Source organism: Diabrotica undecimpunctata, chromosome 1 (genome assembly GCF_040954645.1).
Source record: "Diabrotica undecimpunctata isolate CICGRU chromosome 1, icDiaUnde3, whole genome shotgun sequence".
Taxonomy (NCBI): domain Eukaryota; kingdom Metazoa; phylum Arthropoda; class Insecta; order Coleoptera; family Chrysomelidae; genus Diabrotica; species Diabrotica undecimpunctata.
Window position 1 is genome coordinate 121,887,935 of NC_092803.1, and position 14,465 is coordinate 121,902,399.

At 35.7% G+C, this 14,465-nt stretch overlaps 1 protein-coding gene across 2 annotated transcripts in view; it reads right to left on the reverse strand.

Annotated features, from left to right (window-relative positions):
- The window catches only part of LOC140431298 (UDP-glucosyltransferase 2-like), a 144,992-nt gene that overhangs the window by 87,069 nt on the left and 43,458 nt on the right, over positions 1-14,465 (reverse strand). The window contains exon 1 of one of the 2 annotated variants that reach the window (XM_072519233.1): positions 141-374. The exons of the other annotated variant lie outside the window; for it this stretch is intronic. Coding sequence (XP_072375334.1) covers positions 141-360 — 220 coding nt within the window. The 5' untranslated portion in view covers positions 361-374. Of the gene's footprint in view, positions 1-140; positions 375-14,465 lie in introns of those variants that run through there. 2 annotated transcript variants of the gene reach the window in all.

Here is a 14,465-nt window from a genome sequence, read left to right on the forward strand (position 1 = left end):
AACTATTTGCTAATTATTCCAAAAGTATTTGTAGAAACAGATGAGGATATAAATATAAAAGTATCTAGAAAACATCAACAGTAATTATAACTTATCTAATACTATATTTGTAAAGTCATAAGGATTTTTATTAAATTTACCCGTGATATCGATCGGATGATAATTTTTGTATGATTTGTTCTCCACTGGTGATGCGGCCAACATTGTTATATTGTGTCCTTTCTTTAAAAGGCCTTCCGCTAGTTCGTAATTCCATATTTGATGACTTGGACTCGGAATATTACTAACGTAGAGAATATTTGATCCAAAAACTGAATTGAAACTAAAATATAGTACAGAAACGAACTGTTTGAACTGCATAGTTTAAACCGCAAGAGCTGATAAGTAAGTGATGATATTTTGACGAAGGCTATATTTATTCAGTTGGGGAGCCAGGGACGTACCTACGTGAAATACTTGTTAATAATTAATAAAATAAAAAATCTAGAGACGTAGACTCATTTAAAATCGTAGAAATAGGATAAAATAGGATGGCAACAAAATATAGAATTATGAAATTCATATAATTGAATAGACTCACAAAATAGTACATCAAGTATATAAGGATAATTATATATATATATATATATATATATATATATATATATATATATATATATATATATATATATATATATATATATATATATATATATATATAATTCAGCTGTTATTTTAGAGGATCTGATATATATATATATATATATATATATATATATATATATATATATATATATATATATATATATATATATATATATATATATATATATATTCAGCTTAGGAAAAGCACCTAATTTCGGACACTGCCCTATCTGCCGTGTACATACATTTAGTCGTGGGCAGTATCTTGAAACGATCAAGTAGACTTTTCTAAACCATCGTATTTTATTTGTGTTTATAACGTTATTTTTCATCTTATCTTGTTTCAATTATACATAAAGGTAAGTCAAATGGTTTGTTAGCATTATTAGAAATTACCTTAATTTAAAAAAATATATATCTATTGTTTTATTCTAACCTCTATAGCGTTGAATTGCTAAATTTCAGATATATGGTATGCTCCCAAAATCAGATATCCCAAATTGGGAAACTTGGTAGAATAAAATTTTTACAATAATTTTTCGTTTCAGAAATGACTGAAAAGGGTAAATCTTAATGTTAATACTTAAGTGTAATTAGAATCCCAACCTCCGTTTTATCCCATTTGTCGTTACCTTCTACCCGTGACCTAGTCCAGTTTGTCTTAAAAAATTTTCTTGATGGGATCCTAGATGAGAAACGAGTGTCCATGTTAATACTTTAACAATTATTTTAATGCTTAAAATTTCATTCCTAATTAGATAGCGAACGAGTAAACATCGTTTTAACGCTTGTCTGGATAGATATTTCCGTTATCTACGTGATTTTTCTTATTACTAGTTTTACTAATTAGTGTCGAAATAAAAAGTACAATGTGATATTTACGAACAATTTTTTTTTAACTGTGAATCGTAAATTATAGAAATTGAACAATTTGATTATCCAGTGGCGTACCAATATACCAGGTAACTGTTATTTTTCAATCACTTTATCCACAAAGTCCTATTGGAACATCTGTCGCATTAATTAAATCTACGTGTAGTGGTTTTGGTATTACATACCTCACTTTACCTAAACTGACTACATTACCTCACTTTACCTAAACACACAACATGTTTTTTTAGACGTTCATTTTTGTATTCAGTTGCTTGCAATATAAACAGTTTGTCCTACAATATTATAAATGTGTCTAGTGTCAAGTTCAAGAGATTAATTTATGAGCAGTTGTTAGCTGAACAGTAATTTAAAAATTTAAGAATTTATAAAAATAAATAGTTTATAATTTATAAATTTAATATGTAATATTTTTACGTTTCATTGTAAAATACAATTTCATTATTTAAATATAGTCTATCTACGATATCTTCAGGGGGTTAGGTGAAAGAGCAGTTGTATGCCGCTGTTACACAGTGGTATACAAACTGAATCTCGCCCTACTGATATAATACTTTATTGTAAAGGAAAATTAATTTGTTTGTTAATAAAGACATTTATTATTATTATCCAGATTTAGCCATATGGCTCACACTCCCTCTAAGGGGAAAATTCACTCATCCCAGATACCTACGGTATCAAAAGGATTGAGCTCTGGTGGAACTCTTTCCATGTTATCGAGCTCTAGGTGACTTGGTTTACTGGAGTATTTCCCAAAAATTTTCGTACACATCTGGACATTGAGAGTAGTACAGCTTTATGCATGGTCTTGTAGAGATGTTCATTTAGACCTAGCTTTTTTGTTTTCTAGGAGGTTCTTTGGAATGACTCCAGTAGTAGAAAGAATAATGGGTATTGTCTGGGTACTTTCCATTCTCTACTGTCTTCGTATTTAAATTTCCAGATCCCTGTACTTGGCGATTTTTTCGTTCTGTTTAACACGAAGGTTATTGTTGTTGGGTATCGCCACATCAATTAATATTGTTTGTCTCTTTAGTTTATTACCTAGTATAAAATCTGGTCTATTATGTGCCACTGTTTGGTCTGTGAGCACAGTGCGGTCCCAGTATAGCTTGTAGTTGTCATTCTCAAGTATACTCTCAGGAACGTACTGATAACATGGAAGATGGTTTGTTTGAAGAAGTCCCAGTTTGATAGCTATCTCTTGATGAATGATCTATCCTACTGAGTCGTGCCGTTCCTTATATTATATTATATTATATTATATATATATATATATATATATATATATATATATATATATATATATATATATATATATATATATATATATATATATACCCGGTATTTAGGCGTTCCACGCCCTTCCGGTAGGGATCTATGGAGGAGTATCACCTAGCCGCAAGCCCTTATCTCTTGCCGTACTGCTCCACCATAGGCCGATCAGATACCAGCATATTCTAGACTAAGCCGCAGATTCATTTTAGAATTTTAAACTACTGCGTTATCCTTTTTGTTTGCTATTCACCGAGCCTGGGATTTGAACTGACATCTCTCGCATTGAAGCGAAGGAGAAGCCAGCCGCCCAGCCCGCTTGGCTATCCGATCGACATTATATTATATTATATTCCTTATATTATATTATTTATTATCCAGATTTAGCCATACGGCTCACACTCCCTCTAAGGGGAAAATTCACTCATCCCAGATACCTTCTTCTTCATGTGCCTTGTCCGTTCCGAACGTTGGCAATCAACATGGCTATTCTGACTTTGTTTACGGCAGATCTGAATAGTTCAGCAGATGACAATCCGAACCATTGCCGCAAGTTTTGGAGCCACGAGTGTCTTCTCCTCCCTGGACCCATTTTGCTGTCTATTTTCCCTTGAACGATCCAGATACCTACGGTATCAAAAGGATTGAGCTCTGGTGGGACTTTTTCCGTATTATCGAGTCCTAGGTGACTCGGTATGCTGGAGTATCTCCCAAAAATTTTCGTGCACATCTAGACGTTGAGAGTAGTACAGCTTTCTGCATGGTCTTGTAGAGATGTTCATTTAGACCTAGCTTTTTGTTTTCTAGGAGGTTCTTTGGAATGACTCCAGTAGTAGAGAGAATAATGGGTATTTTCTGGGTACTTTCAATTCTCCACTGTCTTCGTATTTGAATTTCCAGATCCCTGTACTTGGCGATTTTTTCGTTCTGTTTAACACTGTTTAACGTTGTGTTTATTTATTATCCAGATTTAGCCATACGGCTCACACTCCCTATAAGGGGAACATTCGCTCATCCCAGATACCTACGGTATCAAAAGGATTGAGCTCTGGTGGGACTCTTTCCATGTTATCGAGTCCTAGGTGACTTGGTACGTCGGTGTATCTCCCAAAAATTTTCGCACGCATCTGGACGTCGAAAGTAGCACAGCTTTCTGCATGATCTTATATAGATGTTCATTTAGACCCAGCTTTTTTATGTTTTCTAGGAGGTTCTTTGGGATGACTCCAGTGGTAGAAAGAATAATAGGTATCGTTTGGGTACTTTCCATTCTCCATTATCTTCTTATTTTTATTTCCAGATCTCTGTACTTGGCGATCTTTTCGTTATACTTAACACGCAGATTATTGTTGTTAGGTATCGCCACATCGATTAGTGTTGTTTGTCTTGTTAGTTTATTAACTAGCAGGAGATCTGGTCTATTATGTGCTACAGTTTGGTCTGTGCGCACAGTGCGATCCCAGTATAGTTTGTAGTTGTCATTCTCAAGCATACTCTCAGGAACGTATTGATAATATGGGAGATGGTTTGTTTGTAGAAGTCCCAGTTTAAAAGCTATCTCTTGATGGAGGATCTTCCTTACTGAGTTATGCAGTTCCTTATATTCAGTTGCAGCAAATGCCTGGCAGCCCCCGGTAAGATGTTGGATAGTTTCTTGGGCTTGACATCCATATCGGCATTTGTCGTTTTGGACCTGAGGGTCTTTGACAATATATTTCAGATAATTTTTGGTTGGTATAACCTGATCCTGAATGGAGAGTAATGAACCTTCTGTTTCACGGAACATCTTTCCTGATGTCAGCCAATAGTTCGACGCTATATTGTCGACATAGTCTTGACTGACTTCATTCGGATGTCGCCCGTGCAGAGGTTTACCCATCCAGATGCGCATTTTTGTTGTTCTTAGTAAGATGGTTTATGCGCATTTCTTGTTCCCTCAGTTTGATCGGTGTTGTGTCATCTACTGCAAAAATCGCGCGATGAAGAGTAGATGTCTCCGCCTGCACCTGAAAATAAGTTCGTAAATTAGTACTCTGTTTTTCTAATTGCTCGCTTATATCAAGTCCACGTCCTCCTAAGTACCGCGGTAATGTCGTTCTTTCTACTGCACTTCGAGGATGGTGTTTTTGTGCCTTTGTGAGGTGTGTTCGTACTTTTCGCTGAAGGGTTTCTATATCCGTTTTAGTCCACTTAATAATTCCAAATGAGTAGCTAAGCGCGGAAAATGTGTAGGTGTTTAATGCCTTAAACAAATTTTTACTATTGAGATGTGAGCGGAGTAGCCATTACTAGCCATTAGTTTCAAATCATCCATATACAACAGATGATTAAGCTTCGCCACTACAGTATTGTTGTTTTTAATGCTAAAACCTGAGTCAGTGGAGTTCAATAGCTGGGATAATGGGTTCATCGCTAGACAGAACTACAATGGACTCAGAGATTCTACTTGAAATAGGCCGCGGTTAATTGCGATATTTTCCGTTTCGATATTGCTTTCACCAGGTATTTGGAGGTGAATTTTAGTCTTCTAATCTGTCATTATATGTCTTAAAAAGGCCACTATATTATCATCGACTTTATATATTCTTAATATATCTACCAGCCATTCATGCGGCACTAAATCAAAGGCTTTCTTATAGTCAATAAAGGTAGTGAAGAGTTTTTTTGGTGTATGCCTGGTTAGAAATGACTGAGTCGATAATAAGTTGTTCCTTGCAACCCATGGAACCCTTAGCCCATCCTTTCTGTTGAGGTTCTATGATATTGTTTAGTACGCAGTGTTGGTAGATGATATTGTACTAATAGCTGATAGGATAGATGGGGCCAAAGAACTTTTAAATCAGCTCTACCTTTCCTCGCTAGAAGGGAAATTGAAAATAAATATATCTAAAACCCAGATGATGACAAATCTTGTAGTCAGCGAAGATATATGCGTAGGAATAAGATCCATAGACCAGGTAATGGCCTATAAATACCTAGGTCATGAGATTCGCATAGGAAAAGATAACCAAACCGTTGAGCTTCTCCGTCGTATAAGACTGACTTGGACAGCCTTCGGCAAGCTGAACCGTATTTTCAAATCGTCTGATATACCAATATGCCTTAAAAGAAAAACGTTTAATCAGTGTGTTTTGCCAGTGTTAACTTACGGTGCGGAAACGTTGACCATGGCAAGGAGAACAGTTCAAAAGATCCGTGTGTGTCAAAGGGCGATGGAGCGTGCTATGTTGGGCGTTTCACTACGAGACAAGATCCCAAATCGCCAGCTACGACAAAGAACAGGAGTGGCTGATGCAGTAGAGAGAGTAGCAACACTAAAATGAGAATGGAGACCAAGAGATGATGCCTACCGAAGCAGAGGTCGTCCACCAACACGTTGGACTGACGATCTAAAACGTTGTCATAGGAATTGGATGCAAGAGGCACAAGATCGAAATAGATGGAAAATTATGAGGGAGATCTATGTACAGCAGTGGATAAGCGAAGATTGAATGATGATGATGATGATGATGATGATGTTGGTAGATACGCTGGGCTACACAGGATGTGACCAATTTGTACAGAGTTGGAAGACACGTAATTGGCCGGTACTTGGCTGGATCTTGGGTATTATTTTGATCCTTCGGTATTAAATAAGGTGTTCCCTGAGTTAGGAATGATGGTATTTCCTGCGGATTAGAAATAATACGATTAATTAGTGTTGACAAGCGCTCATGAGCACTCCAGAACTTCTTAAGCCAGAAGTTTTGAACTCCGTCTGGTCCAGGAGATTTCCAGTTCTGAAGCACTTTGATGATATTTGAGACTTTTTCTGTGGTGAAAGGTTCATAGACAGTTGTACGGTAGTGTTGACAGCTGTGTGCCGTATCTTCTATCCTTCCAGCATTGGTGTTAAGAGCAGCTGGTGTGGAAAGTAAATTTCCCCAAAACTCCTGAATTTCTTCTTGGCTTGGGTATGCTTTATTGGCACTTTCGACAGTGGAATTGAGTTTCCGATAGAACGCCTTGCTCAAATACGCCATATAGAATATTTGTGACTACTGATAAGTTAGAATGTTTTTTATGTAAACAAGCTGGTCATACTGCTGACGCATGTACAATGCTAAAATCACTGTAACTTAAACTGAACATTCCCCATCCTCTTATCTCTACCCACCTATATATCTCCACCAGAAAGCACTCTTAATCAAACCAACTTACAAAATGTATCCTTCTCCGAAATTTCAACTACTTAAAAAACTGACATTACGCAGTCCTAATCCCCCCCAATACAAAGGCAAAAAAGAGCCATATCCACCGACAACAATAAAAGCACTCCTTTTAACTTTCTCCGGTCGCTATACCGAATCCCACTAATAACCAAATGCCTCCTCCCTTGTTCGTAAAAACTAATATTCCATGTAAACCCCTCTAAAACAATAATAACAGACGAATATAAACTCACACTTAGTTCACTAAACGCAGTTCAAGGTATTTACAAAAATAATCCATCGGAAATAACTCTTACCGAAACTCACTTTATAGCTTTCCTAGAAATTAGATATGGTATCACAGATTCACTTAAAGAAGCTCTAAAGAATCTAAAAAGAGGCAGTTACTGTGACCTGTGTTTCCATTAATCTTAGAAAAACATTTGGTTCCCTATTATTTGGAAATAAATAAGTAGTATTATGGTTTGCCAACATCGGACATCTGACGGTTAGCTTATCTCCCATCCATTTTCAAACGAAAATTCGACAGCGGGTAAAAAATGGCTTAAGAGATTCATTAAACGTAAAGCCTCAGGGCCTTTCAAAGCAAGAATAAAGGGCTTCACGGAAGAAAACGTGATACGTTTCTTTACTTTCCTTGAACCCGCTCTGGAGAAAATTAAATTTAATCTAGCGAGACTCTGGAACGTTGATTAAACGGAAATATCAATAGTGCAGACGAAAGCTGAGTTGTTAGATTGTGCTACTCCCGACTCCATAGCAGCATGTCATCCATCAGTCTGGATTCAACAACATATATTCACACAGTGGATTAAACATTTTTGTGGATCAGTGATTCTACAGTATTCACTGCCTTCCCTCGCTCAATCGTATCCATCTCTCTCTGTTGTTCCATTCTCCATCGTTTAGGCCTCTCTTACTCATGGCGTCGTCTACTTCGTTCCTCCAGGATTTTCGGGGTCGTCCTCTTTTCCTTATTCCTATGGGGCTACATTCGGTTATTCTCTTTATCCATCTGCTGTCGCTAGTTCTTCTTACATGTCCATACCACTTTAGTCTTTTTTGTTCTATATATGTTAGTATGTCTGTTTCTATTGATGTTCTTTGCTTTATTTCGTCATTACTTCTCCTATCCGTTCTTGTTACTCTGCAGCATCCTTGCAGGCATTCCATCTCTGTTGCTACTATCTTACTGCTGTTTTTCTTGTTTATGATCCAATTTTTAGCCCCATATGTCATAATACTTCGCACTAATATTTTATAAATCTGCGTTTTTGTCTTCATATTTAGGTGTCTATCCCACCATACTGAGTTAAGTTGTCGGATTGCTGTTCTTGTTTGTCCTAATCTTTGTGTGATTTTTTCCTCTGTTGTTTTCTTTTTCGTGATTATAAACCCCAGGTATTTGAATTTATCCTTTCCTTTGATTGTTACGTTGTCATCAATCTGTGGATCTTCTACGTCTTCTTCACTTGTAGATAGGTACTCTGTTCTCGCGAGGTTAATATCTAAGCCAGCCTTGGTATATTCTTCTTGTAGTTTCTTCATCATGTAGCTGAGGTCGTCTTGGTCTTGTGCAATCACTACTTGGTCGTCTGCAAAGCTTAACGTATATAGGTATTCGTTCCGTACCGGTACTCCCATCCCATTTTCCATGTAGTCAAGGCTTTCTCTAAGTATATTTTGAAAAGGGTTGGAGATGTGGAATAACCCTGCAGGAGCCCTTTTGTTGTGGTGAAGTCTCCTATGATTCTTGTTCCCATTTTAATGGACACTTTATTTTCTTTATACAGAGCTTTTTTAGCTTTTATGAGTTCCATCTGTATTTCTAATTTGTACATTGATTCCCATAGTTCTGACCTTGGCACAGAGTCATACGCCTTTCTCAGGTCCACAAATGCCAAGTGTATATCTCTATTTTTTGCTTTTTTCTTTTCCAACAGTTGTTCCAGTGTGTATATGTGGTATATGCATGATCTTCCTGCCGTGAAGCCTGCCTGATCCTCACCGATTTTGCCTTTTATCGCTTGCTCTATCTTTTCTCGCAGTATCTTCCCATATAATCTTCCTATTGATGATATTACGCCTCGTGAAATATAATCTCAAAATTATCAAGTTTTCAGTGGGCCATCCATTTTATAAATTAAATAAAAATAAGACATTGTCGTTGTATAAGAAAAGTGCGTGCCGGAATCGTATTGAATATTTTTAATATTTCGACACCCATTCTCCCTCCTATGTGTAGGAAGTGTCACCACAAAAAGAATTATCTGGCCAGAAGAAGACAGAACATCTACATTAAGAAGATAATAATGAACAGAGTGAGTTTCTAATATTTATTCTTAAAAGTGTAAGAACCTTTGCCGGGTAACATAAAACATTCTTGTGTATATTCCTACTCTTGTCCTATACTTTATACGCATATCTAACATTTCTACAAATTGTATCAGCGTCGCCTACGGAATTAATTCTCCGAGAGCTAATTAATTTTTTTTCACTGATTTAATTATGCGGTATTACAGGAACTATGAGGAGGAAGGCAGACAATCGTCAAATGATGAGACTAGCTGTTTTAGTCAGTTCAAGATTTTATATATGGCTGTAGTGTTTATCCAAAACAAGCACTACATGATCATCTTCGGTTGGTTTAGCATGCGAAATAAAATGTTTAATCCATTGTGTGAATATATGTTGTTGAATCCACCGTGATGGATGACATGCTGCTATGAATCATCTGCTGCTATGAGGGAGTAGCACCATCTAACAACTCAGCTTTTATGTTTTTCCCGGGGAACACGTACAAAGGTGGGACAAATCCACCAATTGCGCTCATACAAAACACAACAGCGACTAGTGAACCTCTCTCAGCAGCAGTTAAGGCGCAATCTTGCTTCTTACTTTGCAGGGAAATAATGCGAAGGTGTTTCGTCTGCACTATTGTTATTCCCGTTTGATCAACATTGTAGAGTCTTTAGATTAAATTTGATTTTCTCCAGAGCGGGTTCAAGCAAACTAAAGAAACGTGAAGTCCTTTATTCTTGCTTTGGAAGGCCCCGAGGGTTAACGTTTAAGGAATCCCTTAGGCCATTTTTAACCAGCTGTCACATTTTAGTTTAAAAATGGATGGAAAATACCATTCTGCAATGCAAGTTAATAAGTTAACCGTCTGATGTCCGATCTTGGCAAACCATAATACCGCCTATCCATCTCCAAACAATAAGAAACCAAATGTTTTTCTAAGCTTAATGGAAACACAGATCATAGGAACTGCCTTTTTTTAACTTCTTTGAGTGAGTCAAATGTAATACCATATGTGTGATACCATATGTAATTTTTAGGAAAGCTATAAACTGAGTTTTGGTAGGAGTTAGTTCCGATAGATTATTTTTATAAATACCTTGAACTTCGTTTAGTGAACTAAGTGTAAGTTTATGTTTTTCTGTTATTATTGTTTTAGGTTTTTTTTTTGGCGTTTCCAGGGAGTATTAGTTTTTACAAAAGGCAGGCATTTGGTTATTAGTTGGATCCGGTGTAGCGAGCGGAGAAAGTTAAAAGGAGTGTTTGTATTGTTGTCGGTGGATATGGCTCTTTTTTGCCTTTGTATGGGGGAGATGATAACTGCGTAATGTCAGTTTTTTAACTGGTTGGAATTTCTGAGGATACATTTTGTAAATTGGTTTGATTAAGAGTGCTTTCTGGTGGAGATATATCGGTTGGTAGACGTAAGGGGATAGCGGATGGGAAAGTTTATTATTACGATTATTTGAAATTAGAAATGCAAAGGTGATATTTTTGGAGGTAACAATGTCACCTATAACTTTTATATACTCAAAAAGAAAAACATTTTTATGAGGAAGCAAAGGAGGTGCAGGTTTAGTTAAAGTTGCAGCGACATAAGACTTAGTGTTCCTTGTTATGTTTGTTTGTTAAGTTATTTGAGTGTTATTTGAGATCATTTTTGTGAGTGGTCCTGGATAACAAAACCACTACACGTAGATTTAAATAATGTAACGAACGTCCCAGTAGAACTCTGTGAATAAAGTGATTAAAAAATTACAGTTACCTGGTATACTGACGCCACTGGATAATCAAATTATCCAATTTCTATAATTTACGGTTCACAGTTTAAAAAAAAATATAACACTAAATTGTTCGTAAATATCACATTCTGCTTTTTACTTACACACTAATTAGTAAAACTAGTAATAAGAAAAATCTCGTAGATAACAGAAATATCTATCCAGGCAAACGAGAAAACGACGTTTACTCGTTCGCTATCTAATTAGGAATGCAATTTTAAACATTAAAAAAATTATTAAGGATAAACATGGACACTAGTTTTTTCCCCTAGGAGCCTATCAAGGCATTGTTTTTAAGACAAACTAGACTAGATCACGGGTAGAAGGTAACGATCAATGGGATAAAACAGAGGTTGGGATTCTAATTACACCTAAATATTAGGAGTGCTTTTCCAGATAAATTTCATTAAACATTCATTTACAACTCTTATATTTAGAGATAGTAGATAGCAGATATTGTATAGAGAAAAAATTTTGATGTTTATTAAATTTTTTATTAGATTCTCCGTTTGTTTTAGGTATTTTTTTACATTCGAAGAAAATGTGGTTTAAATCTTCTTCCGTTTGACACTCTAGACATAAGTTTAAATTTACGATTTTTAGTTTTGCCAGACGAATAGGATAACAGGCGTATCAAAATTTTCTATGGATATTATATACCTTTGTGATACAGAATAGTTTATAAACGAATAATCACTTGGGATTGAAGGCTGTATAGATGCATGTTGCGAGAAAGAATGTATACTGTTTATATTCCATGATAATATTTTTAATTATTGTTAATACATCTTATCTACAGATTTGGTGACCAGTTTGTTAGGGAATATTTTCACGATATTTTAATATTCTATAACGGATAATGGATAAAAAAACCAAATTTTCTTAAACAGTGTATTTGTCCAAATATTGTACCCCATCATAGGGTAGATTTGTACAGCTGGGGGACACATTTGGACAATTAAAATAAGCATTTGTTAAAGCCTTATTAAATTATTATATACGCAAAATACTTATGAACGATATTTATTGTTTATAATATAAACATGTTTTACAGAAATTATTATTTAATATTATACGGAAAAAATGGGGTATTAAACTTTATGTAAGACGCTTGCCGAGATTTTCCCATGGTTTCAAAAGGTATGGGTAAGTTTTGCCACAATATCGGCTCGAGATATAGTGCTAATATCATTGTAAGTAGGATAATAAAAGGCACTTAGTAATTCTTCTACATGGCCGACAAAGTGACAAACCGTTTTCTTTGTTGCAAATTTTAGCAACACGAAGTCACCTGCAAGAACCTCCTCATCATCTAAAAGGTGCAGATATATGTCAGAATCGAAATTACAATCAAGCATCGTAGTACCTATGTCATATTTTGAGGAACTAGAGTAAGATGATTGTTTCTTTGGTTTTTTTAGTCTTTTTGTGAAGGTTTTAATCTTTCACTGCCGTTAATTTTCCTTTTTTACAACTTTGCTTTGTTTGTAATTCCTTTCCTTCTCTTTAACTTTTACTCTATTCTTTTCTGGCGTACTGATATACATGCATGACTTTCCCATTTATCTACCACGCCTGTACTGCTTTGGTTGCAATGTTGGAAATGGTTGGTAAGTCCATATTAAATTCCAGAATGTCAGCTGCCTTTAGAGGCATTTTAAAATCCTCAGAAGATATTATTAGTGCACGGTTATTTTTCACTTGTAAACTTGTGGAAGGTGCACAGGTGAGAAATCCAGCAAAATCAAAATCGTCAAAATTAAGGCTGTTTACTGGCCAGATTTCAGATTTTTCGAAAGATTTTGTTATATTATTGGGAATAAATGATAGCATATATAGCTGAGCTCTCAAACTTGCAATGTCGTATATTGTTGTTGCTTTGCCAGGGTTTGATAAAATCAAGTTATTAAAGGCTGACATGCACCTACCTTTGAAAGGACCGTAAATTCCGATGTCCAGCGGCTGCATCCTATGTGTGCAGTGAGGTGAGAAGGAAAACATTAGTATAAATTATGATCTTTCATTCTTACTCGCGGATATACATATAATGGTGGAATAATTATACCGGTGGCGGTTATAATTCCACAGACAGTGACGAGTGTTTCTTTTTCTGACGAAGCATATAGACCCATTTGCTTCTTGTCGGTTTCTGATATACCTTTGGGTGCTTGCATAACTGTAAGAATACCAGTTTCGTCAGTATTAACGATTTGGTCAGGAGAAAACTTATATTTGACCATAACCTCGGAATAGTTTTGAAAAAAAGTTTCAACGTTGGCTTTATTAAAATCGGACGTGCGAGCAACTAACATTTTCCGGTTTTCTATCGATAGTTTTGAGTGGAGTTTCATGAATAAACGTATCCATTCGATTACTGACATCGGATTTTCATCCCAGGTACCTGGATATTTCTTGTTCAGTTTCTTCGCATATTGATATGCTAATATCTTAGAATGTTTGTAAGTAAGTCCAAAATTCATTGATGAAGATTTATGTAGGTAGGCTTCTAGCTCTACTTCTTCACCAGCAGTGAAAACTTGTCGAGATGTATATTTTGAAATGGAGTGTGATTTGGTACTGATGGAGTTTTAATCACTTTCATTTCCTGAATCTAACCTATTGGTTGACCTCTTTTTCTTGATTTGGAAATGAATCGTGGATTTCTTTATATTGAACATTGCTGCTGCATTCCAAATTTCTCGCCCATGGACGATTACTTCATTTACGGCGTTAGCTAAGTCTTCTGGTGAAATATTGGTTTTGCGTTTATAATTACGTACCATTCTGTATAAAACAATATATATAAGTTAGCATGGGCATAGCTGAGCAGTTCTTGAATATATGGTGCTCATTTACATTAATGCTCCATTCCAACAATTAGTTTTGGTTTGAATCTATTAAATATATAACAATATTCAGAAAATACATTTTCTTGTAGTGGGGAACAGTTGGACTAGTCTAAATCTGCCCCACCTGACTTTCCTAAATGTGCCTCACAGTCGTTATATTTCTACATCAGTTGTTAAGAAGTCTAACTGATCGTAAAGAAACATTATTTTTAAGGTTATGGTTAGCAACACACTACACTCTCCAAGTCACAGACAAAAAACTTGGCTATTTATGATAGAAAAATATTTACACTCTTATGAACACAATGCGTGAATAATTACATTAGTCCTTCAGTAACTTTTTAGAATGTTTTCGCAAATTAAGATGACGTTCTACTTGAATTTATACAGTAACGCGATAAAGACACACTTAAATCTGTGCTTCCTTGGACGCTACTAACTTCACAACGCTTTTTAAGCGGTAACATTGAATTGTCTAAATGTGCCCCACGTCTAGTCATAAGCTAAGTCGCTATTTTTCAATAGCACTGCTATTT